General features: G+C 39.8%; 1 protein-coding gene across 2 annotated transcripts; it reads left to right on the top strand.

The window, feature by feature from the left end:
• The first annotated feature begins 716 nt into the window (after nucleotides 1-716).
• Nucleotides 717-23,861, top strand: ret (ret proto-oncogene receptor tyrosine kinase). 2 transcript variants are annotated; one of them, XM_044373461.1, is made up of 20 exons: nucleotides 718-999; nucleotides 14,911-15,156; nucleotides 15,410-15,700; nucleotides 15,810-16,048; nucleotides 16,149-16,344; nucleotides 16,439-16,638; nucleotides 17,606-17,888; nucleotides 18,082-18,213; nucleotides 18,699-18,809; nucleotides 18,910-19,023; nucleotides 19,163-19,407; nucleotides 19,496-19,643; nucleotides 19,759-19,866; nucleotides 19,950-20,164; nucleotides 20,244-20,366; nucleotides 20,457-20,527; nucleotides 20,771-20,908; nucleotides 21,071-21,170; nucleotides 21,844-21,991; nucleotides 22,877-23,861. In XM_044373461.1, exons 1-20 carry the CDS (start codon nucleotides 927-929, stop codon nucleotides 23,032-23,034), a joined length of 3,339 nt encoding a protein of 1,112 aa, XP_044229396.1. In that variant the 5' UTR covers nucleotides 718-926; the 3' UTR covers nucleotides 23,035-23,861. The 2 variants fall into 2 exon arrangements, with proteins under 2 accessions (XP_044229397.1, XP_044229396.1); XM_044373462.1 differs by having other exon boundaries at nucleotides 717-999; nucleotides 21,844-22,977.
• The last annotated feature ends 547 nt before the right edge of the window (nucleotides 23,862-24,408 follow it).

Here is a 24,408-nt window from a genome sequence, read left to right on the forward strand (position 1 = left end):
TCCACACTATCCAGTCACACAGAGATCCCACACTTTAACACAGCCTTCAGCCTCCGACACACTCTCCTGAGCGGGAAGAGGCACAGCTGACAGTACAGATGGTCTTTTACAGTAGTTTGCTGGTTTCGTTCTGGCATTTATGAGCAGATAGACACACTGTTGTCAGTTGTGAATTGTTATTAATCCAAATGGTGTTTTGGGGGTGCAGCTCAGCAGTAAAATGGCTCATCATTCAGCTAAAACCCCACTGCTATACCTCCCAGGAGTTAATTTGATGCTGTTCCACATGCACACTTGTTCTAAAATAACACTTTAAAAAAAGTTTAAATCCACTGGTGTGAATAAATTCATGTCACTGATGCTAGATGTGAGAAAATGCATAAATACAATGATTACAAGCCAGTTATAATAAAGCAGTGATTAGAATAAACACACCTGATACCCCTTTTTAAAAAAAAAAAAAAAAAAAAAAACTGCGCCTGCACCTTTAAAATGAACCATTACACGTTTAATGATAATTGTTAATAATTTTTCTCCCGCAGAGTGTTAATGAGATGACTGACCTGCTGTTAAATTATGCTCTTAAATTTCCTGTAGATGCTGTGCTGCCTGCTGCTGCGGAAGCAGCGGGGCAGCGAGTAGTGAAGCAGTGACCCCCCTCCACCCACCGCCTCCCTCCCCCCTCCCCCTCCTCCCCCTCCGGCCAGCCAGCCAACCAGTCAGCCCATCAGCAGCCACTGGAGCCGCGCACAGCAGCCTGTCTATGGGACACTGAGGACTTCATCTGGCCGCCCGCAGGACACGCACTGGTTTACTCACCGCCTGCATTTCATTTATCGCTTTGATTTTTGACATTTTTTTTTCGTTCAAGGGAACTTTTTTGAATCGCGCTTGCATTCAGAAACTTTCACTTATGGTTCGCGAATATGGGGTCAAGTTGTGGTTTCTCTCGGGGAAACATCACGGTGCTGCTGCTGCTGCTGGTGCTGCTGCTGGAAGGTAAGCTTCATCATCAGCTTTACTGTTACACTCAGTGGAAAGGTTGAGTTTTAAAGCTTTGTCGCACGTTTTCGAATGTTTTGTGGCTTACTTGAAAAAGAAGGGGATAACCTATTTACATAAAATTTTAAAAAGGAGTCTAGTGTGTTAAATCAGATGAGAAATTTATAATTAGTGTTTTCTTTGCATCTCTAATGCTCTCTTCTGTTTGATATATTATCTGTCAATCTGAGCGCATCAGTTATTATTTAGCACCTTCTTCCTCTCCTTGTCAATCAGAAATAATTTATTATGTGAGCAGCACAGCACAGTAGGAAATAAAATATGTTTGGTTTGGGATGCACTTTAAATTCATAAAATTTATGATTCTCTGTAAAACTGCGATCACGGGGGGAAAAAGATGAAGACAGGAGAAAATGAAGAGAAACGCAGAGAGGAAAGATTTCCGCGCTGCTTCAAACAGAGCCAATGACCTGAAGTCTAGATGGCAACTGTTAAAAACGCACTTTGTCTGCTAATGTTAAAGCTAAATTGCAACATTTTGGAAGCAGAAAAGTGTCCAAGAAGTGTCCCGAAATGGCACGAACACAATGCGAGCACTGTTTGAGGCTGCAGAAAGTGATACTTGCATTGTGTGCTGGTTGTTATGCGTGGTATGGCACATTGGAACCTAGAGTCAAATGAATACAGCCATATATCATAATATTATAATCCCATTCACAATCCCACAGCCCAACTGTACCAACACTGTCCTCCCATGCAGTCTATATTTAAAGTGTCTCTCATAGCTCAGGAGTGTGCAAATCTCAGTGTGCAGCAAGCATGTCAGATGTGACGCTTGGACAAATATAGGCCATTGTGTGGAATTCCTGAATTTGTTATGGGACTTTAAAGTGGTCTTAACAGAGGCTCCTATCAATGCTTTCATTGGGGGCGTAGAGTGTAAAAGTATCATCACAGTCTTCAAGTGGAATTCAGATGTGAAGAAGGAGTGAATTTTCATGTGAAGGGGTCAATGCTATTTCATGTCTGCAAAAGTGGAGTTACCAATGAACTACAGGCCGACGTAATCGCCCAAGGGAGCTGTTTCCTGCAGTGTTGTTAAAATGATTAATGAAAATTTTAAGGTGTTACAGCTGTATGTAATGTCCTCTGATTATTTTTCATCGTGACAGCAGCTTTGTGCAGTTTTCAGCGCACAAGAGCTTAGTGATGTAGATTCACATAATACAGTATATGATGCTCAGTCGTATCCCACACTGAGCTCTGCTTTGCTCTACATGTATTGTCAGTGAAGCAGGCATTTCTCCTGATATTTATAGATGTGCACAGTTGGTCTAGTTCGATTTCGAATGTCAAGGACGTGATGGTAATTAAATGGGTGCTGAAATCTACACCCTACGTAAATGCGGGCGTCCCTCACCTGCCTGTTTGTTGCAACAAAAGACCTACACTTGTTCAGAGAGGAGAAGAAGCGAGCCGCAGGCAGGTGTGCAGCAGCTGCTCCTATCTCTGGGCAAACACTGGCTGTTTGTTTTCTTTAGGAAAATATCACCTGTTATACAAGTGCACACACCGTTTAGATTACAGCTTGGACATTAAACTGCCCTCAAAGTGACACATCAGATTGATTTTACTGCATATGTTCAAGTTGATGATTTTTTCGGAGGATGCTCCAACTGCTGACATCATTAACAACATAGCCATTTCCAGAATCTGTTGGTGAAAAACATCACAAAATAGCCTTATATGCCAACGATATCTTATTGTTTATAACTAAGCCAAAGACATCTATACCAACTGTTTTGGAGTTAATAAATCAATTTGGTGAATTTTCAGGGTATAAGATTATTTTTTTAAAGTCTGAAGTCATTCCATTAGGCAATCCTTATCACCTCATCCCATCTCCATTTAAATGGTCACCCAAAGGTTTTACTTACCTGGGGATTTCAATCACTCCATCAATAGAAGAGATGTGCAAGGCCAATTTTGAGCCTCTTCTAAAAACATATTAGTGACGACTTAGACAGATAGATATCTCTTCCACTGTGTATGTTGGGTAGGATCGCCTTATTTAAAATGAATATCCTACCGAGACCTCTTTATCATTTTTAAATGGTCCCTACCCTGCTTAATAATTAAAAGGGTAAACGGCTGGTTCATTTGGAACAGAAGGAAACCATGATTAAAAATGGCTAAGTTACAGATGTCTGTGGAGAAGGGAGGTGTAGCTGTCCCAAATGTTACACTCTATCAGTTGGCTGCACAGCTTCGTTACATAGCTGAGTGGATTAATAATGACCTAGAATCAGCATGGCTATCTGGAATCATTTAACACAGGTAACATATAATCAGGTTTTTTATTTACCCTAGACTTAAGGAGAATCAGGAGTGTTGTGGATAATAACATTATAATTCGAACAAATCTGTAAGCCTGGCAAGCAATAAGAAAGTTAGAGAGTCATTCAAAAACACTGTCCTCTCTGGCTCCCATACAATGTAACATTGATTTTGCTCCAGTCTGTTCAGATGGAGGATTTAACATCTGGAGAGATAGAGGAATTTTAACTTTATTTGATAAAGGAGTGATTTGAACAAATCCAACAGAAATATGGTCTCCCCAGAATCACTTCTTCAAATATTTACAAATTTGGAACTCTATTCAGAATCAAAACAGTTATCTCTTTGACTTGTTGAGGGCTGGTGCTATTCTGTCTGTTCTGGTCCTTGCGTGTTCTTTTAATGAAGCGATAGGCGAAGACATTGTTAGGCTCAAAATCAGCTTTATTCAAATACCAGTAGAATATGCAATATTACAGAGCTCTGGGTCTGACTATAGTCTCCCTGACAAGCAACAGAGTGTCTGTCAGTTCACAAAGTCTGACACACTATCTCTCCCTGACCCAGTTTTTTTATAATGCATAGATCAAAAAATGTGCAACCAGGGTGTTGTTGTCTTCTCATTGGTTGACGGCGTCCTGCCTCTCCTTTTCGTGGTATCTGACTCCCTACCTTCGGCCACGCCTCTGGGTGATCTGAAACTTCAAACATCAAACATCCTGCTTTGCACAACCTATGGATCAACATCACCTGTCTCTTACAGTGCACAGCTTAAGACCTTGAGGCTATATGTGGCATTGTTTTTCACAGTTGAATGGTCGCATCCCACTCTCATGCTTCCTGTTTTGTTAGCTGAAAGCAGAAGTTGAGGTTAAACTCACCTATTACTAAATCCTGGGAATATGTGAATTTGTAAGTTTCTCTCACACAGTATAAAAAATGAATGTAATATCTAAAACACCTCTATTAAAAATAAGCTTATAAAATCTCTTTGCTAAAAAGCAAATCAATGACTTTATTTGTTGCAATTATGTTTTAGCAAAAGCATCAATCATAACAAGAAAATATCCTTCAGACTGTCAGACTTCACAGATTGAACATTTACTCCTTAGCAGAGGCAAGACATCAGCTCTCAGTCAGGGGTATGCTGAACTTAAACTTACTAATAACATGACTTCAGAATATTTACGACACATGTGGAGCAATGACTTCAATCTCATAATAGATGAAACAACATGGGTGGAAATATGGCAATTTGTGAAAGAAATCTCCATATATAATAGAACCAGAAAGACACAGTTTAGGATATTGCATCATTTACAGTTTACCCCCCAGTTTAGACACAGGATGAATCCAAGTTTGACAGAAATGTGCTCAAAATGTCAAGTGGAGGTTGGAAGTTATAGGCACTGTATGCAGTCATGTATCCATACTGAGGAGTACTGGGGTAAAATTGTTGGTAAACTTAACTTGTTTTTTAATGTCCACCTTGACACTGAACCTCAGGTTTACTCCTCAGTTTAACTAGTCCTCATATTAAAGTCAGATCCTTCTTTAAATATGCTGGTAAAAGACTAACAAATATTGTATTTAAGGACCAGTGTTTGATTTGTTCGTTCTGGGCTACTGTAGAAACATGGCGGTGCAACATGGCAGGCTCCAAGGAAGAGGACCCGCTCCCTATGTAGATATAAAGGGCTCATTCTAAAGTAATTAAAACACAATATTTCTTAGTTTCATGGGATTGTACAGTAATAAAAACATACTTATGAATATTATATTCAATTTCTGCCAGTATGTCCCACTAAATCTTACACAGTGGTCCCTTAAAGGGAATCATAGATTGCATTGCTGAAAATTGGCAAAGTGACATTTTTGGGTCATAAGGTGGGATATTTCTTTGTTGAATGATTTTTATTTATTTATTTTTGTGTTTTGATTGCTGAGTTTTCTTAAAAATCTTAAATATATTTAATTTATTTATTTTATTTATTCATTTTGGCCTTTTTTTCTCTCTATGGGCCAGATGCATAAAACTCTGTGTAGATTCATGACTAAAACTGTGAGGACGCACAAAGCCAGGAATATGCATCCAGATTCTTTTCATCAGATTTATAAAGCTGTGGGTACACATGCTTCTGTTATATAAATCTCAGTCTTTGAGGAACTGGGCGCACGTGCACGAGCCTCATTTCCACTCCCACAATTATCCATAAATGGACACGCCCTTAAACAGCCATTTTCATATCAGATCGCTGCTCCACCGGTCTGTACACCTGTCCATGAAACAAACGCGAGAGAAGTGCCGTATCACTGATTGTGTTGCACCGATGAGGCTCTCCAACAGCAGAACAGCTGTCATTACGCGCGACCATTACGCACGGCTGTGCGGCTCTTTATACCGTCCATATCATTAATTCATCACATGGACTGTAAACCATCGTCGGTAGTGATATCTCACAATGTAATCAATGATCAGTATGTAGCGCTTTACAAGGTGACACAACTAAGGATAAAGTAAAAAGAATATTAACAGCAAAATAAAATGTGGACTCCTGTGTAAATCAAAAGAATGATAAAAATTAATCACACAAAGATAATTAATTGTTACGTTTATAAATGTGCCTTTTTACAAATCTCCGTGTGAGCGCAAAAAAATAAATCACACAATCAGTGCACCTGGACATCAACCTAAACAATGTTTTACTATTTCATGTCCACCTCATCACATCAGCCTCAGATCACTTTAGAAAAACATGTGTGCGCCTGGTCTGAAGAATTCGTCAGGTGCGCACATTCTGTGTTTATAAATACCAGTTCATTTGCGGGAAATGGCGTATGCATGTTTTTTGTGCGTTCGCATCGTTTATGCATCTGGCCCCAGATGTTCAGTTGTTGCATCACTGTTGATTGTAATGGACTGAGTGTTTCCTTATACATATACATACATAGATACTATAACATTTTCCACAACATGTTTATGTGATTGTGTATATTAAGTGCTATGTATGTCATGTGTCAGATGTGTAGTTCTTGTGGCCACTGTGTATAGTTGGATTTGTGTTTGTGTTTAAAAGCATAATAAAAATATTGTTTGATATTGTTAAATAAAAATATTTAATAGCCATTTCCTGCAATACACTTCTTTAGAAGTTATCAAACTTACCAAATTATTATATAAATTCATCCATGCTAATTTTTAAGTAATTAAATTATGCTCTGATGTATAACCTCTGATATGAACCACATGAAGCATAATATGCATTCATCACCATCCAAATGTTTTCATTGTTAGACGCTAATGAATGGTGCAGTTTGTTTAGAATGTAAAAAAAACAAATAACGCAATAGTAAGTGGGGTAATTCACATTGTAACTGCTCCAGGTTACAGGTTACTGATTAGTTTACTGTTTCTTGCTGAAGTAATCAAACAAAGGAAATTGGCAATCAGTGCTCACTATAGGAGTGATCAGCATTTTTAAATGTGGCTAGCAGCAACGTGACGTCATCCTGCACTTAGAGGTAAAGTAGAAGAAGGAAGACAGTTCGAGACATAAATCAGAGTGAATTGGAGGCTGGAATGCTTCTTTGCCTCCTAAGTTAACGATTGAGGAGTATGGATGTAAAATGTTTTTTAGCAAGCATTTGGGAAAAGATCCAAGGCACTGAAATCTTTTGGTCAGTCATGGCTTTGTCAGGATTTGAATTTTTGATGTGAGAGGGAAGCTTTTGGTCATTGGTATGCATCTGGAGAGCTTGCTGAAACAACTTTTGATTTATTTGACTTTTTAAATGGAGGCTGCCTAATGACTCGACTAGTTAAAAGAACTGATGAAGGCCTTCAGTGTTGGTTGGCAGCTTTGCAGAGATAAACAAAATATTTAACGTTCAAACTTAATGGTACCTTTTGGGATTAAACTGCTTGACAAACCTGATGAAAGCCTTTATCAAAATTAACCAAATCCTTTTAACAGACACTCATGTGTAATCCATCACTTCCACGAGAAGAGCCACAGATGTTTTCACATAAAAGCATTGACCCGTTTATCTAACGCTGCGACCTTGCTACTGTATTTGTAACCCTGCTTTGCCCTCTGACCTTTGAAACCTTAACCAGGTGGTAATCTCCAGTGATGACTCTTCTGTCCCAGAGGAAGCCATGTTTGCAGTCTCTTTAGCTGTTCCTGCTTCTCCTCGCATTAGAGCGATCATTTTCATCAGCATCTTTTGCTTTTGAGAGGGACCAGACCAATAAATCTCATTTGATACATGCTGCTATTTGATTTAGCTCCTTATTACATTATATGATTTAGTGAAGCTTCTGTCTTGTGTTGCCTATGGAAGCATTATAAATCTTGTCAATTTTCCACTATTGCTGTCACTACGTCTCTTTTAGTATAATTGGAAAACATCATGATGCAAGTTATTTGCTCAAGAGTTTGTCTTTTATATTATATTACGTAAACAGCATTACATCTCTTTGTTTCTTAGAGAGAAAAAAATATTGATCTATAGCTGTAAATCAAAGTTGTTACTAATTATAATCTGCCTTTTTATGGTTCTGATTTTATTTTGCATTTTTGGTTATTTTTTCAAGTGTATTACTTTTTAAACAGGCCTCACCATGTGATCTAAAACCACAGAATCGTCTTCCCACGTCAACCATCTGGCCTTAGCTTCCCTCCACCCAACTCACCCCAACTTTCCTGGCCCCTGAATGGATAATAAGCTACAACTGCTACAACTCAGAAAAAATGCCAAGACAAAAAAAAGGAAAAGAAAGTCAGGCTTTGAACATTTTCTTAAGGAAAATCAAAAGAAGTAAAAGGCACAAGTACAGACACACACCATAGAACTACTGTAAACACGATGCTGGCACCTCTTGGGACCATCAGTAAAACTGTGCATCATCTTTTTCCAAGTTTTATCTGAATCAGAGCCGTGATACAGCAGTTTCAGCCTTTCAAAGTTTGAGAGTTTGACCTTCAATTATAGCTCCTTCTGTTGCCAAATGTTGCTTTATATAAACAACAACATATTGGCAAAAATGTACCAACCTGTAAAGTTTTTGACCAAACAGCACCAAAGTTTTTTTTAAATGTCATATCTGATTGAGGGACACCGCCCTGTTCATTATTACTGCTGTTGCTGAAAGTCTTAGTGCCAACCTCTAATTGTGTTGCCGCTGCTGCTGCATGGATGCTGCTCATACCTGTCAAAGCTCTCTGCTTGATCCTCTAGTCAGTTCAGGGTCACACTTCTTCCTCATGCATGGTTAGAATCTAATTTGCTATGGTGAAAGGACAAGGAGACATTGATTGAAATTTTGGCCTCGAGGCATTTAGTCCTCTCGTTTCACATGGGTCTTGACAAGTTATTTTCCAGTTGCCTAGCGGTGCACGCTGTGTTCGACCCATCATTTACTGCAATGAACAAAACAAAGAGCTCATTTGAATCCACATGGTGCGTGTGACACTGCAGATGTGGTTGTGAGTGAACTTAGTATTTTGCAGTTTAAAAGTTTGAAGTGTACCTTATCATGAATAACTAATTTGTAAAGTAATTACTGTTAACAAACCAGACCGAAAATTAATACTTAATTTCCCATGAAGACAATGTTCCCCCTCATCCGCCATTCCCACCCTGGCATCACTCTGTGTCCATTTGTTTGATCCCTCACTTAACTGAAGTGGGTAAACATGCTGGAAATTATTTTTCCACCAGCCTTTCACTGCTTCCTCCACCTGCCAGTGCCAGAAACTCGGCGCCCTCTATCCTCTGCCATAAAGCAGCATCCCTCCCTTTGTTCCATAATGTAATCCATCAGATCCACTGTGAAACCTGATGCTGTGACACACAACGTAACAAGCAGTGCAGAGACTAGTAGCACAAGAAGTTACAGCTCATCTCACAAGTTCTGTTTTTTGTTTAGATATGTCAGAATTAATGTAAAGATTTAATGATGGTAAAATGCTACACATACTAAAGCACTGTTTAAGTGCAAACTGGAAAAAGAGTCCCACAATTCTATTTAATTTATTGGAATTATTTTTCATGTTTGTTTTATTAGCATGACAGACCTCTTGATACAATGACAGTAATATTTAATATGCAGTTTGTGTCAGGTAACCTATACATAGACATGTCTGCTCTTAGCCATGCTAGTAGCATGGAAATGTCAAAGTCATTTGGTGAGTCCACCACTTTGGTCCAAACTAAAATATCTCACCAACTATTGCCATGAAATTTTGTACCAACGTTCATGGTCCCCAGAGGTTGAATCCTGATGATTTTGTGATGAGGTCAACACTTTAATTTGTCCAATACTTTATGACCAAATACCTGCAAAACTAATGAAATTCCCATCAGCATAAACTGTAATTTGTGATTTTTAGCAAATGTTAGCATGCTAACATGCTAAACTAAGATGGTGGACATTGTAAACATTATACCTGCTATATACAAGTATATAAGCACTGTCTTTGTGAATACTGTCAGCATGCTGCATTTCATACAAAGTACCGCTGTGTCTAATTACATCCTCACAGAGCTGTAAGCATGGCTGTAGACTCTTTAGTCTTGTTAAACTGTGGAGGGTCTGTTTCTCTTGATAATGGTTGTAGAGATGTGTTCTTTATTTGGTTGCTGTGAGGGGTAATATAAAAGTAAGAAGTAAAGAAGGGGAACACTGGTCAGTATCTAGTAAGCTGAAACCTTCATTTATGTAAACTACAAATCACAGTATTGTATCTTGCTGCAGGCTCTAATGTCTCCTGCCTGCTTCTGTGAGTGAATCTGATGGCTTTTTACTACTGCTCTGATGAGGATAGAGATGTTTTATCAAAGCAGTCTAATGACTCTTGCGTCAAACTCAGTCTGGAGCTATATGATGTACCACATGTTCAATTTTTGATGCCACTGTCATTCCCACAGGAATTCTTAAACTGAATTTGTACTTGAACGAAACCCCTGAGGAGATGTTATATTAGATTTTTTGATGACTGATGAACATGGTTCATTGGATCTCAGCTCTTGTATTCTCTGAGGGCTAATTGGATTACATTATAGGGTAATTGATTATTGTGTTACGGTATGCACCACAGTAAACTGAGTAAACTACCTGGAGCCTGACTACATCCTCCAAACTGAGTCACACAACGATCAGATAACGCACTATTCTGATGAAAAGTTTGATGACTGTCATCGTGACAGGAAATGACTTTCTTCCCTTATTACACCTCATTGTTTTGAGATTGAAAGCATCACAGTCAAGGCTATATTAAATCTAGCTCCCAGATCCCGTGTGATACTGTATGACCAAGCATTCGTGCATACTGGCACTGGAAACCAAGAGGGAGAGATTTCAAAACATTATGATCAATAATAGCTTTCATAAGTGGAATTATGGCTCAATGTGCAGCTTTTTAGTTAATTGGATCCTTGAAGAGAATGATTCCCATAACTGTTACATCTTTGAGAGCAGAGTAATCATGATAGGTTTCAGAGTGATGATGATATTTATTGTATTTATATCACCATGATATAACTGGGTGAAATGTGCCTTAATGCTGCTGGCTGCAGCTACTTTGTAATAGATGATGGGTTATTTGGAAGTGTGGATATTGATGGACCAAATTGTTGTGTTGGCTGTGAAATTAAACCCATACATTAGATGTAATACTTCTGCAGCTGTGCACGTAGACAGCAGCAACATCTACAAGAGTGGGTCCTTATTATGTGCAACAGAGATGATTGTACACATGCAGCCATCGGCCTTTCTCCCAGTCTGTCTCATCAGTGGAAAACAATCAGCATCACTGTTGATTAGTACGGTTATTGATTGGTCTGCTGCCAGATACACAGCCTTTCCAATGGGTCGTTACCAGGGGCAGATGCAGCGCACGTTGACCTTGGGAGACAGAGGGCATTGGATGGGCTAAGCCCTTGCTACAGGAGCTCCAGTCTGCGAACAAGATTAGCGAGGGAATGAATCATACAGCAGATACAACAACCACTTTTCCTGATCTGCCATCCTGTTGACAAGGATGTTCAGTGAGGACGTCTGGGTGGGAGATGTGGATTTGTTTAATAAAGACTTACACAGAGGTAGATTAGTAAGCCAGTGGGTTATTCCAGCACATGAGCTCATAGCTGGTAAATCTATCAGCCGAAGCACGCATTGAGCTAATTGAGTTCCTGTCTTTGTCTGGGACAACGGAGAGGGCGTCCCACCCTATCAGTTCAGACCAGTCCGAGACACACTGTGGTTTGTGGCTGGCTGAGCCCACGGTTTCAGATTTTTAGATGAGCTTCTGTCCTTTTTGTCCTTCCACATTTAAAATATGAGGCACAGGCCATAATTAACTCATGGAAACTGCACTCATCAAGGACAACCAGGAAGAGGATAGCTTGTTCTATTATTGTGGGTTTTTCTTCACTTGTTTCAGTATTGTTCAATGTCACTATCCACTCAGCAGTAAATGATATCTATTGTAAACATGGATTGCTACAAGAGTCCTCCTGTTCAAACATTGCCTTTGTTTGCAAAATTACTTACTCATGCTTTTGAAGAAATGACACTGTATGTGGCAGCCTAGCACCAGTTTTATAGGTGTTTGAGGGTTGTAAAAAGTCTGCTTATGATGATAATGTTTGCACACATTGAGTTATGTTAGGTCATAGCTGTTCCAAACAACAGCTTATTGTTCATCTACATGTCAAAGTCTCAAAAGAGGATTTCCGCAGCAGTCCCGATACAGAGAAGTGAAATTAAACAAGCAGTGCATCCTATAATGTTTTCCAGTCATTATCCCTGCATGGTCAGGAGAGGTGAAACATCATTACTATATCTATTTCTGCCATTCTTGTGCATCATTTAGGGAAGGTAATGAGTCATGCTTTTGGAAATGGTCATCATGGCATCACAGACCAAAGATGCCATTTGCTCAGAGAGGCCTGCTTGATCCATTCAATTAATTAGTTTTGATATAAACTGCTTGCTTTCTGTTGGCTTCAGTCCTGGAAAGAAATTGAATTTTGAATGATATAAACGAATTGTGTTGCATGGGGTTCAGCCATTGTGGCTTCAAGCCAAGGTTAGCATTCATAAATGCATTCAGCTCCCACTGGTTAACACGTTGGACCCTCTAGTTTTATTTGTAGAGCTGCTGTCATCTGGTCTGTTTGATTCATGACGGTGTCATGTGTAAGATTTCTGTAGATAAAAAACATTTTCATTTATCAATCTTAGGGATGAGGAAAAGAAATGGATTTTTCTAGCTTGCTAAAAAATATATATGAACCCAGGATGTTTAGCATTTTTTTTAAATTAGAACATCAGTTTAACAATATATTATGATAATGATTAAGCTGCAGTTTTCCACTCTGACACGTTCGGGACTCACACAGAAAGATAATGGCTCCCTCTAATGGCCATAATAGGTATAAATGGAGACCTACGCTAAGATTAGATGAATGCCTTTCACTCTATTTCCTATATTTTCTCTCATAAAACCATCATTACCTCCAGCAAATTCAGTATATGCTGTGTATTTGTTGCTGAGCATCACATTTAAACACATCATTTAATAGGTTCTATACCATGTTGTATTACTTCAATGAGTAATAAGTCCCACCATCCATATTGGACCATTTTGTTTTCCATCATGACTTGTCCAGTAGGTTTAAAAGTGAGGGAGACAAACTTCACAAATAATGACAGTATTTATCCACTCAAAAAAAAAACAAAAAAACAAAAAAAAAAAGATTTAACCACTCCTTGCACTTTTAGTCAAACTGAAGAGGAAACTTTAGATCTTTTTTTCATGGTCCCAAAGTCTGACATCTACAGCTGGATCTCTGAAGTTTGGTAATGTTGTAAAATTCACTCTGAATGACATCCTGTATCCAGCCCAGGCAGAAACTAACATTTCCATTTAACTAACCTCATTTTAATCATTGCTAAATACCACATCCATTGCTCCATGGAAGGATGCATGCCTCTCAATCTGTTTTCTTGTATGAATTTTCAAAACCAAAAAGTCTGAACTACCTCAGAAATAATATTTAAGGAAACATAAAATTGATTAATGACCAATACCAGTTGCTGCTTTTTTGAAAGTGTCCACTCTACGACTACAACATTTAAAAATGTAAATGAGAATTATTATAATATTTTTATGTCTTTTAAAACCTTTCCAGTCACTCTTTTGCCTCTATGTTGTCTTTCTGAGTATAGATTACCAGTGAGCAGTTTTTCTTTCAGCAACACAATCACAAAACCATTTTTGGTGGCATCTGACAGATCTAAACACCTAAATGTGCTCCAAACAAGGATAGTTAGATAACGTCTTTATTGTGCCGCAGGAAATTTGTTATCATAGCCTGTATGTACTCCACACAGAAACATATAGATAGCCACACTGCAAACATATTGATATACATAAACACATAAAATTCATTCCCCTGCCTGTATCCCTACACATATACTGTACATGTATCTGCACACACACCCCTAGATGATTCATACGACACAAACTGAAGAGAAAAGAAACAATTTATCTGCTCTATCACAAAGCTGAGACAAATAGGGTCTCAATCAGGAAACATTTTTCAAGCATGAACATGAATGTGTCTGATTTCTCTGCGATAGATTTAGGAAATCGATAATCATCCCCAAGATCTAAACAGTCATGAAACTGACTCCCATCATCCCAGCAGGCTTAACAAACAAGTGGCCCGCTGTTTGTTTTTGTCTCAGGAACACGTTTAATAAAAAGCATGGCAGCCTCCCTGAGTGTATCTCCATCCTTCAGGAAGGAAGGCCACATTTTATCCATCAGTTCAGCCTCCTGTCATCCAAGCCCCGCAAAATTAAATCAATGTCTGAAACCAGAGCCGAGGCCTCAACTGCACCAACAGAAATAGAAAATCTAGTTTTGCTGTCTGCTAATGACATTAGTGCGCTCCCTAAATGGTCGCCTACCGTCGTCAAAGAGGAACATAACAGGGATATAATTACAGGAGGAACACTCACATCGCCATTTTCCTGTAAAACACACAGCCTGCTTTAGCTCTTTATGGATTTCCCAACACACACACACCCTCTGGCAGGTAATGATTAATTTCTCTTCCATATCATGTTATCCCCTGTAATTAAACTTCTCAAGGTGAACACAAGGAGAATCGGAAACCACATATTATTGACCACATGAGAAATTCATTAAAAGAGCTGCATAAGTGTCATTTGAGCCCTCCTTTCAATTTCCACTAACAGGAGAGATGAAAGATCAGATAAGGGGGGAAAAAATGAACCTGTCATATTCAATGTATGTGTTAATTTTCATTCAGTGTCCAGACAGCTTTGTTAGTGGGGATTGTTGCCACAGTTAAATATCCTGAAAGAGATGTCTGATAACTGCTGTTACCCTCCTCTGTAATAAGACGGGGTGTCAGCAGTAGTGCCAGGCCTTGTTTTTCAGTTATTACAGTAACATAACCAGATTCCCCTGTCATTCACCTGGCTGCCTGTTTTTAAACATCTGGTGATTTCATGTCTTCTTCTTTCTGCAGGAGCTACAGCGCTGTACTTCCCTCAGAAGGAATACATTGAGACGGTTTATGTTGGCCAGCTGGCAGGGACGCCGATCCTCCAGGTCCATGCCTTGCAGGACAGTGACTCTGAGCAGCCACATTTCTACCTGTGCGGGAAGAGCTCTCTCAGACGACAGTCCTTCAGCTCCTGGTTTAACCTGGACGTCAACACTGGGATACTGTCTTTGAACAAAACCTTGGAAGAGAGTGACTTTGCCTTGCTAAGTGAGTTGGATATAAGCCTTTTAATGATAATATATGGTCCAGTTTTAGTGATACGATGCCAGGTATCCTCTACACACGAGAGTAAATTAGTTTCTTGACGTTTACGCTCTTTGCATACTAATAATGCTTTGGCTCCGTGTTCAGGTTTCTGCCTTCAGGCTGATAATGTACGAGCAAAAAGAGCTCAGTCATCAGGAGCACTGCCTGAGATTAAAATGCCTCTTGTTTCTGTTTTTGCTGTGTGTCTCATCAGATCAAAAGTCATGGTCTGTGAAGAAGTTGTTCCTGCATGCCACGGTGTTACCTAACTTCACCAAAGAGTCCCTGTGCGTCAACGGAAAGCCTCGAATCATCTTGGACTTTGTCAACGCCACAATGCCACAGTGTGCTCAGACAGACATGAAGGAACTGTGCTTCCCTCACAGAGACACTGCCAACCCCCACATCATAGAGAACAGGTTCCCCGGGGCCTTGCGGCAACTCCGACGTCTCACCAGACTCAACATCTGCCCCAACTACACCATCTCTTACAACGTGGAATCAGGTTAGAGACATTAAATCACACCTATACCACTTCTTACACAGTATATTCCATATGTTTTATGGCTTTAGACACATACACACCTGCTTTTTGCATTTTCTCTCGGCTGCAGATACCCCAGCACCATTCGCTGTAAATGAGAACACCACAGAGCTGGTGGTGACAGCTCCTTTAGACCGAGAAGAAAGCGAATGTTACAGGCTCCTGTTGGTTTGCACAGTTCGGACAGACACGGTCATCACCAAGGTGGAAACTTCACTGGATGTTTATGTCGACGATGAGGATGATAATGCACCGTATGTGAACGGAACAGACACAGCAGATATTGTCATCAGCTTCAATCGGACAAAGGTGAGATGACTGGTACTGTCTATATACAAATGTTGTTATACACATTTATAGACTCGTGTATGTAAGGATTCAAATTGCTCTCTGTCCTGTCTTTCTCCAGGGTGGCTCCTTTGGCACCTTGTTCGTCTTTGACAGGGATTCAACCCCCATCTATTCCATAGACCAGAGTCACAATAAGTATGTGGGGACCTTACTCAACAGTGATGCATGGACAAAGGAAACATTTGACATAAAAGGCACCTTCAGTGAAAAGAAAGCTGCTTATGGAAGCATTCGAGAGACCGTCCATGACTACCGTAAGTGATCTATTCTAGTGGCTACTGAAACATATCCGTTTTTATGAAAACATTACTGTTAAGAAACATTTTCATATTTTTCCCTGGACTTTAGAGCTCGTCCTCAAGAGGAACTTGTATGTGAATGAGAATCGCACCCTGCAGCTGGACTACTTAGTCAATGACACCACCTACCCTGGGCTAGAAGGAACAGTGTTGCTGCACTTCAATGTCACCATCTTACCGGTCCACATCCGCTTCACCAACATCACGCACATGTTCACACTGACACGCAGAGCTTCTGTTTATGCACAGGTATTCATGACTATAAATCATACAAATTCATAATACCCTGTTTTTTAACCTCCTAGCCACACTTTGGCAGTGAGTATAAATGTAAAATACTACTACCAGAATAATGGAAAAATAATCTCAACTCAAGGCCCACTGACTAACTTTTTTCCTGAGCTTCCAACCTTCATAGAGCCAATAGAGTTTGCTCAGCACTTGAGCACTTTGAGGACTTTTCATCATCGTCACATCAAAATGGAAATTTTAAACACTTACAGTTCAATGACAATTTAACAATTTTAATCTGCTGATGAAGACCATGTGATATGGTCAGAAGCTCCAGAACAAGCAAGTGAGTGTCCCATGAGTTGAGCTTGTTTTTTCTAATGTTGTATCCAAAGGTCAAGAATCAACAGCCAAACTAGCAGAATAATGTTTCTCATTGAAGTACACTCATAGCAATATATCACATGACTAAGCAATGAAAATAACTTGACAACATAATTTCCCAATAATTTATCAAATGAAATGAATAATAATTTGTGTTTGGGCCTTTCAGTACACAGAGTAACCTACATCAAAGGCCTCTTGACCTGTAGGCATCACATCAACATGCTCAACAGGTTTCAACAGGTTAAGTCGGAGCAACTCTAACTTACTAAAACCAATCCTAATACACAATTTTAAAAGACGCTAAAGGTCAACAGAGGGTGAAAATGGATCCCTATCTGATGCAGCAGTGACTTCCTGCTGTAAAAAAGATGTCTTACAGGGTTAATGCTATAGACAATAGAGGAGCTGTAACCATTTTAATTGGTAAAAAAACAGGATTCACTCTTGAATATACTGAAAGACTGCCACCTGCTGGCTCAGCACCTGAAATTCACTAATCAGTAACTCTAAGATACCATAAAAGTGTTTTCTTTATGTAATCTTTTGACTTGAGTTACCTTCTGTCATTCAAATGATCAATTTTCAATCCCTCTCTCAGGTTGGTAGAGTCTGTGTGGAAAACTGCCTGCAGTTCGATGGCTTCAGGGTCACATACCGGCTTGAGGTGCCAGATAAGAACGTGTCTGCTGACGTGCAGTCCTGCTATGCAGCCATAAGCATCACTCAGGCCCCCGATGAGATGTGGGGGCTGCTCTATGTGAATGACTCAGAGGCGCTGCGCAGACCTGAGTGCAAGGACCTGAAGTACCTTGTTGTAGCCCAGGAGGAGCACACGCAACTTGAGGCCAGCACTCAGATCCACATCATACTAGATGGTGACGGTGAGATGCCTGCAATTACACTGTAACAGTCATAATAGTAAACCAGTGCAGTAGTAAGCCAGTGCAGGTTTGCACAGATGTATTCCTACATAATTCAACAGGCACACATCTGCTGACTCTTCTCAACAGTTTTCCCCTCTCCCAGATGCCTTTTGATAAATTGGTTATGTGTTTTTGGCACTGTTGCACACAGTAACCAAGGGCAGTCAGGAGAGCCAGCAGTTCCTGTCCTGTGCAGAATACAGACGGCGACTAGACTGTGAGTCTGTCCGAGGCCTGGGGGCGACAACAGGGAGATGCCAGTGGAGGCAAGGCACTGAGAAAGGTGCGTTTCTATTTCTAAACACACAGAAATTCAAAACTGTGCACCATATAACATTTTAACATCAATGAATGTTTTTTATTTAAATGATGAGACTGTAGTTTAATTGAACTAGAAACAAATGAGAACCTCACAGGGAACATATTTTCCTCAGTGGCATTGGCACAAATAAAAGGACTAGATCCAACATGTGTATCCTTTTCAGTAATGTCCTTTTTGCAACAGGAGGCAACAAGAGTCATGAAAATGTGGTCTTAATTTTGATAAAACACAAGCTCTAACAACGCCATATAGTGGCTGAAGTTAGCCACTACGTCGATTGTTGTTCAAACTGCTACATGCTACGTTTAATTCCAACATCAAGATAAGCTAACAAAACAGTGACAGTAAAACGTATGTTGTTTAGTTGTTAATCTGTGTGCATGTTGTTTGTCATCTGCTTCTGTTTTCCCACCTACAATTTTCTCTCCCTTGTGCTTATATCCCAGGAATATCTGAAAATTACTCGACCTGCTCCCCTGACCTGGGGACCTGTCCAGATAGCTTTTGTGATGCAGTTGAGAGCAAAGATATGTCAATATGCCCCCAAGACTGCACAAGTAAGAAATAAATGCATTGCTTGATGGGTTTCTGCAAATATTTAAAGATGGAAAAATGACTGTTGCATTCACTATGTTCACATTTTGTCTGTCTCTGAAGAGGAAACTGTAATCGGAGGTCATGAACGAGGCCTGAGGAACGGCATCCAGGCTGGCTATGGAACCTGCTACTGCTACGCTGAGAAATGCTTCTGTGAGAAGGAAGATGATGAAGGTGAGTCATCACAAAACTCTGTAAAAAACTGAAATGCTGCCTTCATGAGGTCCCACTTCAAGAATGAACCACAGATGGATTGCTGCTCTCTTGAAAAAATGACACTATTGTGCGACATCCTCTACTCTGTCCCCTCCAGAGGTCATATGTGACGATGTGTGTAAGACCATCATCGCCACGGCTCTGCTCCTCTCCTTCATCGTCTCCATCCTCCTGTCCTCATACTTCATCCACCGGTACCACAAGAACTCACCCAAGCCCCCAATAGCCTCCGCTGAGATGACTTTCCGCCGTCCAGCTCAGGCTTATCCCATCAGCTTCCCTGCTAACAATGTACGCAGAGGCTCGCAGGAATCCATCGAGACGGACACCTTCAAAATACCTGTAAGCTGCTCCTGTGACAGACTTTTTTTCAACAGTAGTTTGTTGGAAAAGTTGAGAAGTCAGTAATGACATTATGCTGTTTCAACAGGAGGATCCAAAGTGGGAATTTCCTCGTAAAAACCTGGTGCTTGGCAAGACTTTAGGAGAAGGAGAGTTTGGGAAAGTTGTCAAGGCGACGGCATTCAGGCTGAAAGGAAAAGCTGGTTACACCACTGTGGCTGTGAAAATGCTTAAAGGTAAGACGAGCCAAACAAAGAGCAGACAAGCTGGGAAGTAATGGTGATAAATGAGGAGTGACTATCTGAGATGAATGGTTTCATCATTTCAATCCCCTCTTTTCCTCCATAACAGAAAACGCCTCGCACAGTGAGCTGCGTGACCTGCTGTCAGAATTCACTTTACTGAAGCAAGTCAACCATCCGCATGTCATAAAGATGTATGGAGCGTGCAGCCAGGACGGTAAGACCTCAAGTCTTCCTGCAATCCTCTCTCAGGGCATGTGTGTTGCACACGGAGTCTAAGCTCTGTGTTTCTCTGAATAGGTCCATTGTATCTGATCGTGGAATATGCCAAGTATGGTTCACTCCGCAACTTCCTGCGTGAGAGCCGGAAAGTTGGCCCGAGCTACATGGGAAGGGACGCCAACCGAAACTCCAGCTACTTGGAGAACCCAGATGACAGGGCGCTCACCATGGGTGACCTGATTTCCTTTGCTTGGCAAATATCGAGAGGCATGCAATACTTGGCCGAAATGAAGGTATGCATCTTTTCAAATCACAGTATTTATTACAGTTTGTGAAGAAAAGGCATTTAAATTGAGTATTTTGGTCCAACAGCTTGTTCACAGGGACCTCGCAGCACGAAATGTCCTTGTAGCTGAAGGACGAAAGATGAAGATCTCGGACTTTGGCCTTTCCAGAGACGTGTATGAAGAGGACTCTTATGTTAAGAGGAGCAAGGTGAAGAGAAAAGAAAATTACTCATTATGATGTGTTGTCTACAAGCTTTCAAATTGAAATTTAACAACAAGGTGTCTCACTGTTTTCAAGGGCCGTATACCTGTAAAATGGATGGCAATAGAGTCCTTGTTTGATCACATTTACACAACACAAAGTGACGTGTGAGTACAGTCATCATTTAAAGGGAATAGTGTGACATTCTGGGAAATATGCTTCATTGTTTTGTTACTGAGAAATTAGATTGATATCACAAGAGGTATCAATCTTCTCTTCATCTAATTCTTGGCAAGAAAGCAAATAAGTGTATTTCCCAAAATGTTAAACTGTTCTCTTAAGCAATTACACAGATTATTCCATTCACTGTTTATTAAATTGATCTTATGATCTCTTGTGTTTTCTTCCAGCTGGTCCTTTGGTGTGCTGTTGTGGGAGATAGTGACACTGGGAGGTAATCCATACCCAGGCATTGCTCCTGAACGCCTCTTTAACCTCCTGAAGACCGGCTACAGGATGGAGAGACCAGAGAACTGCACGGAGGAAATGTGAGCTCTGCTCTGTGTTACTTTACAGCATCTCCTCATTTCTACTGAGTGCCATAACTCGCCTCCACCACATTTAGACAGCCAGTCATGGAAAATGACTCTGCCGGGAGAATTAAACGATACTTACTTCAGCCACTGTAAAACAAATTTTTCCTTCTGCAGGTATAACCTCATGCTACGATGTTGGAAACAAGAATCAGACAAGAGACCGACATTTTCAGACATCAGCAAAGAACTGGAAAAGATGATGGTGAAAAGTCGGGTATGGTGAAGCTATTCAATACATTATACTACATGATTCATATTCTTACACAGGAAAGAAGTGAGGGGAAGCAATTAAGATTCAGGATGTTGAAAAACAGTAAATAAATATATATGAAAAGACATAAAATATAGTAACAAAATATAAAGAGCATAGAAAGTCTGACAGATCTGACAGTCAGAAGTCAGAAGTTTGAGATTTTTGCTCTCCACTTTTCTTGGATTTGCAGTTGGCCCAAAATTGAGCACTGTATCATTTTTTCTGGACAACATGTACTGTTGTTGGCTTGCTGTTTAGAACTACACACACACTGCTTAAACTTTATAATCAGTTTCTCCTCCCAAACCCTTTAGATACCATAATTAGTGTCTAAAGAGCAATCCTAAAATGTGGCCTTACACAGTATAATCACAGAGCATACCAGTCAGGCTGTTGAAGTGAGGCTATATATAGAGCCTGTAAGGACAAGGGGAATGCAGACATCCCAAAATACAGCAGGCTAGTTTTATCAGAAAGAGGTAGCAGGCAGGTCACTGGATGTAAGTCAATAAGTAAAGACACAAATTTCTCACTGCATGTGTCTGACCTTTAGCATGAGCACACTTGACCTTAGCGTGCCTCGACTCCTCTCCTCCGTAATCAGCCTAATCACATCTTCATCTGCTCTTGACAGGATTACCTGGACCTGGCGGCGTCCACACCGGCCGACGCCCTGCTGTACGACGACGCCCTCTCTGAAGAGGACACACCACTAGTGGACTGTAATAACGCCCCTCTCCCTCGAACCCTCCCCTCCACATGGATTGAAAACAAGCTCTATGGTAGAATTTCCCATGCATTTACTAGATTTTAGAAACAGGACACACAAGCTCTCTTTTTTGGCAAGTTGTGATTGGCTTTCCGTAGTCAAGTGTGTGTGACTGTGATCTAGGCATGCCTTTCGCTGATTAATGCTGACATATCTCCCATTTCATCGTAAATGAGAGGCTCAGTGACAAAAAAAGATCTTGTGTCTTGCATTTTTTGTTTTTATTTGGACCTGCTTCTAATGTACATAAATGCTGACCAAAAATGCTACATTTGTAAATACTGAATATACCCTTCATCCTAATTTATACGGCTCAAACTCATGCTTCATTTTATTTGTACATAGTTAATTTTTCATTCCATCACATTTCCATGTCGTCACTTCATTATATTTGTTTGCATTGAGGGAAACAGTGTGTGACATTTGAAACAGGTCCTCGCTGAATCAATCACTCATTGTGGTTTGAATTCCAGATTGTCTTAAATTTCCTGACTTTCTAATGTATATAAGCTATTAATCTATACTGATTCCACAGTGCTGAACAGAGTAACAGTAAGGCTTTTGAATCCAACTCTTGGATGGCGTTGGTTAAAAGTAAAGAACATATCGGACTCTGATTTTTTGTCATTCTGCATTTTTGAGCAAATACAGCAAGGCAGCCATAGGTCAAATACACTGGCATGGGCAACATTATAGCCTTGATACATTACAAAAAAACAATAAATGATAACATGTATGATCTCTCACTTATATACAAAGCCGTAACTTTACACTTCAATGGGTCAAAACGGGTCTTTCTTCAGAGGTAGGCACTACAGAGTTTGATTTAAGAGCCTTACTGTCTGCACGCTGTTTGTCTTTCACTGAGTGCAGAAAAATGATATGTTCTCATTTTTAGGCATGTCATACCCGAACTGGCCTGAGAAGAGCCCGGTACCGCTCAACAGACATGATGCCACTAATCCAGTCTTTACAAGATATGCCAATGATAGTGTTTATGCAAACTGGATGGCTTTGCCTTCACCCGCTAAAGCTGTGGACAAGCTTGATAGCTAAAGACAAACCAACACTGTAGAAAAGATGACTAATTGGTAGATGTGTATATTTCTATGAGACTGTACATATACAATCTGATGCTAAAGTTGGTTCCCTTTTATTTCTGTTGCACGGGTATTCAGCTTTTAAAACTGGGGTCTTTCTGCTACAAAACCGGCTGGATCAACATAGACCAGGCTTCATTCAGCTCTTCAGTATGTTAATTATTACCTCACGGTCATGTTGACCAAGTTGTATCACTGCATGACTATTGTACCAGATTGTATGTCAGTGTCAATGTCTTTTAAGTGCCTGTGCCGCTTCTACAATAGCCTCCAATTATTAATGTGCGACTGTGAAGATCGTGTTCCAGCCCAGGAATTAAAGGGGACGTCTTTACCATCGTCTGTTGTAGACAGCTGGGATTAAGGGGACAAAAAGGAAATATGCTGAACTTGTTCTGAAAATGTAAAGTTTCTACTGTAGAGGATTGTGCTCCTCACAATGTCAAAGACCCATTTTGTGTTTCTCCCACAAGATGTTTCAAAACTGTTCTTACCAAAGAAAAGTAACGCAGACATGTTGAGTGAAAGGTGTTCTTGCTTTTGTTCTTGTTTTGTTTTTTTTTTTACATGAAAAATATCAACTAGTGAGTGCTATTCCAGTATAAGGACATGAGACCTGATGTAGATTGTGACCATGTCCCGTGTCAGACTACAGTTCACTTTTTCATTCACTGTAATGGCAATCTTTGTGGGAAAAATGTATGATTATGTAAACTAATGAGTGTTATCATTGTTATGTTGTTATTTGATTATGTTCCAATTAATAATAAACGGTAAAAATGTGCAGTATGTCTGTCCACCTCATGTCTCTTGTGAAGCCATGAAGATAGAAAGTGCTTACATGTTGATCATTTTTATTTTTACAATGTCCCAAATGCAACTTAACTTTAATTTAATGTTACTTTAATTTTAACTATAATTTTTCTATTATATTATGATATAATGGTTAGATTCAGTTCTTATCAGGACATGATCTGCTCATTATATACTCTAATCTTGAGCAGTATTTTTATATTATTACACATTGGCGATTTAATTTATATTTAAATCGCTAATGTGTATAAATTTATATTATTTATATAGAATAATGAAAATGATGTCATAACTGACATACAGCTACACTATGTGCCTTTTCTGTTTCCACTGAGTCTCCAATCTGTTCCACTCCTGGTTGTAAACAACAATCTAATTCATAAAAACTGATCTAACACTAAATTTAAAGGACTATGTCTGATTAAAGATGTCTTAAGGAGGTTGAAAACACCACTGGGATGATAGTGGTTTTGGTATAAAATATAAAATTAAAATATGTGTAATAAAAACTACATCC

This window comes from Thunnus albacares, chromosome 14, assembly GCF_914725855.1.
Source record: "Thunnus albacares chromosome 14, fThuAlb1.1, whole genome shotgun sequence".
Taxonomy (NCBI): Eukaryota; Metazoa; Chordata; class Actinopteri; order Scombriformes; family Scombridae; genus Thunnus; species Thunnus albacares.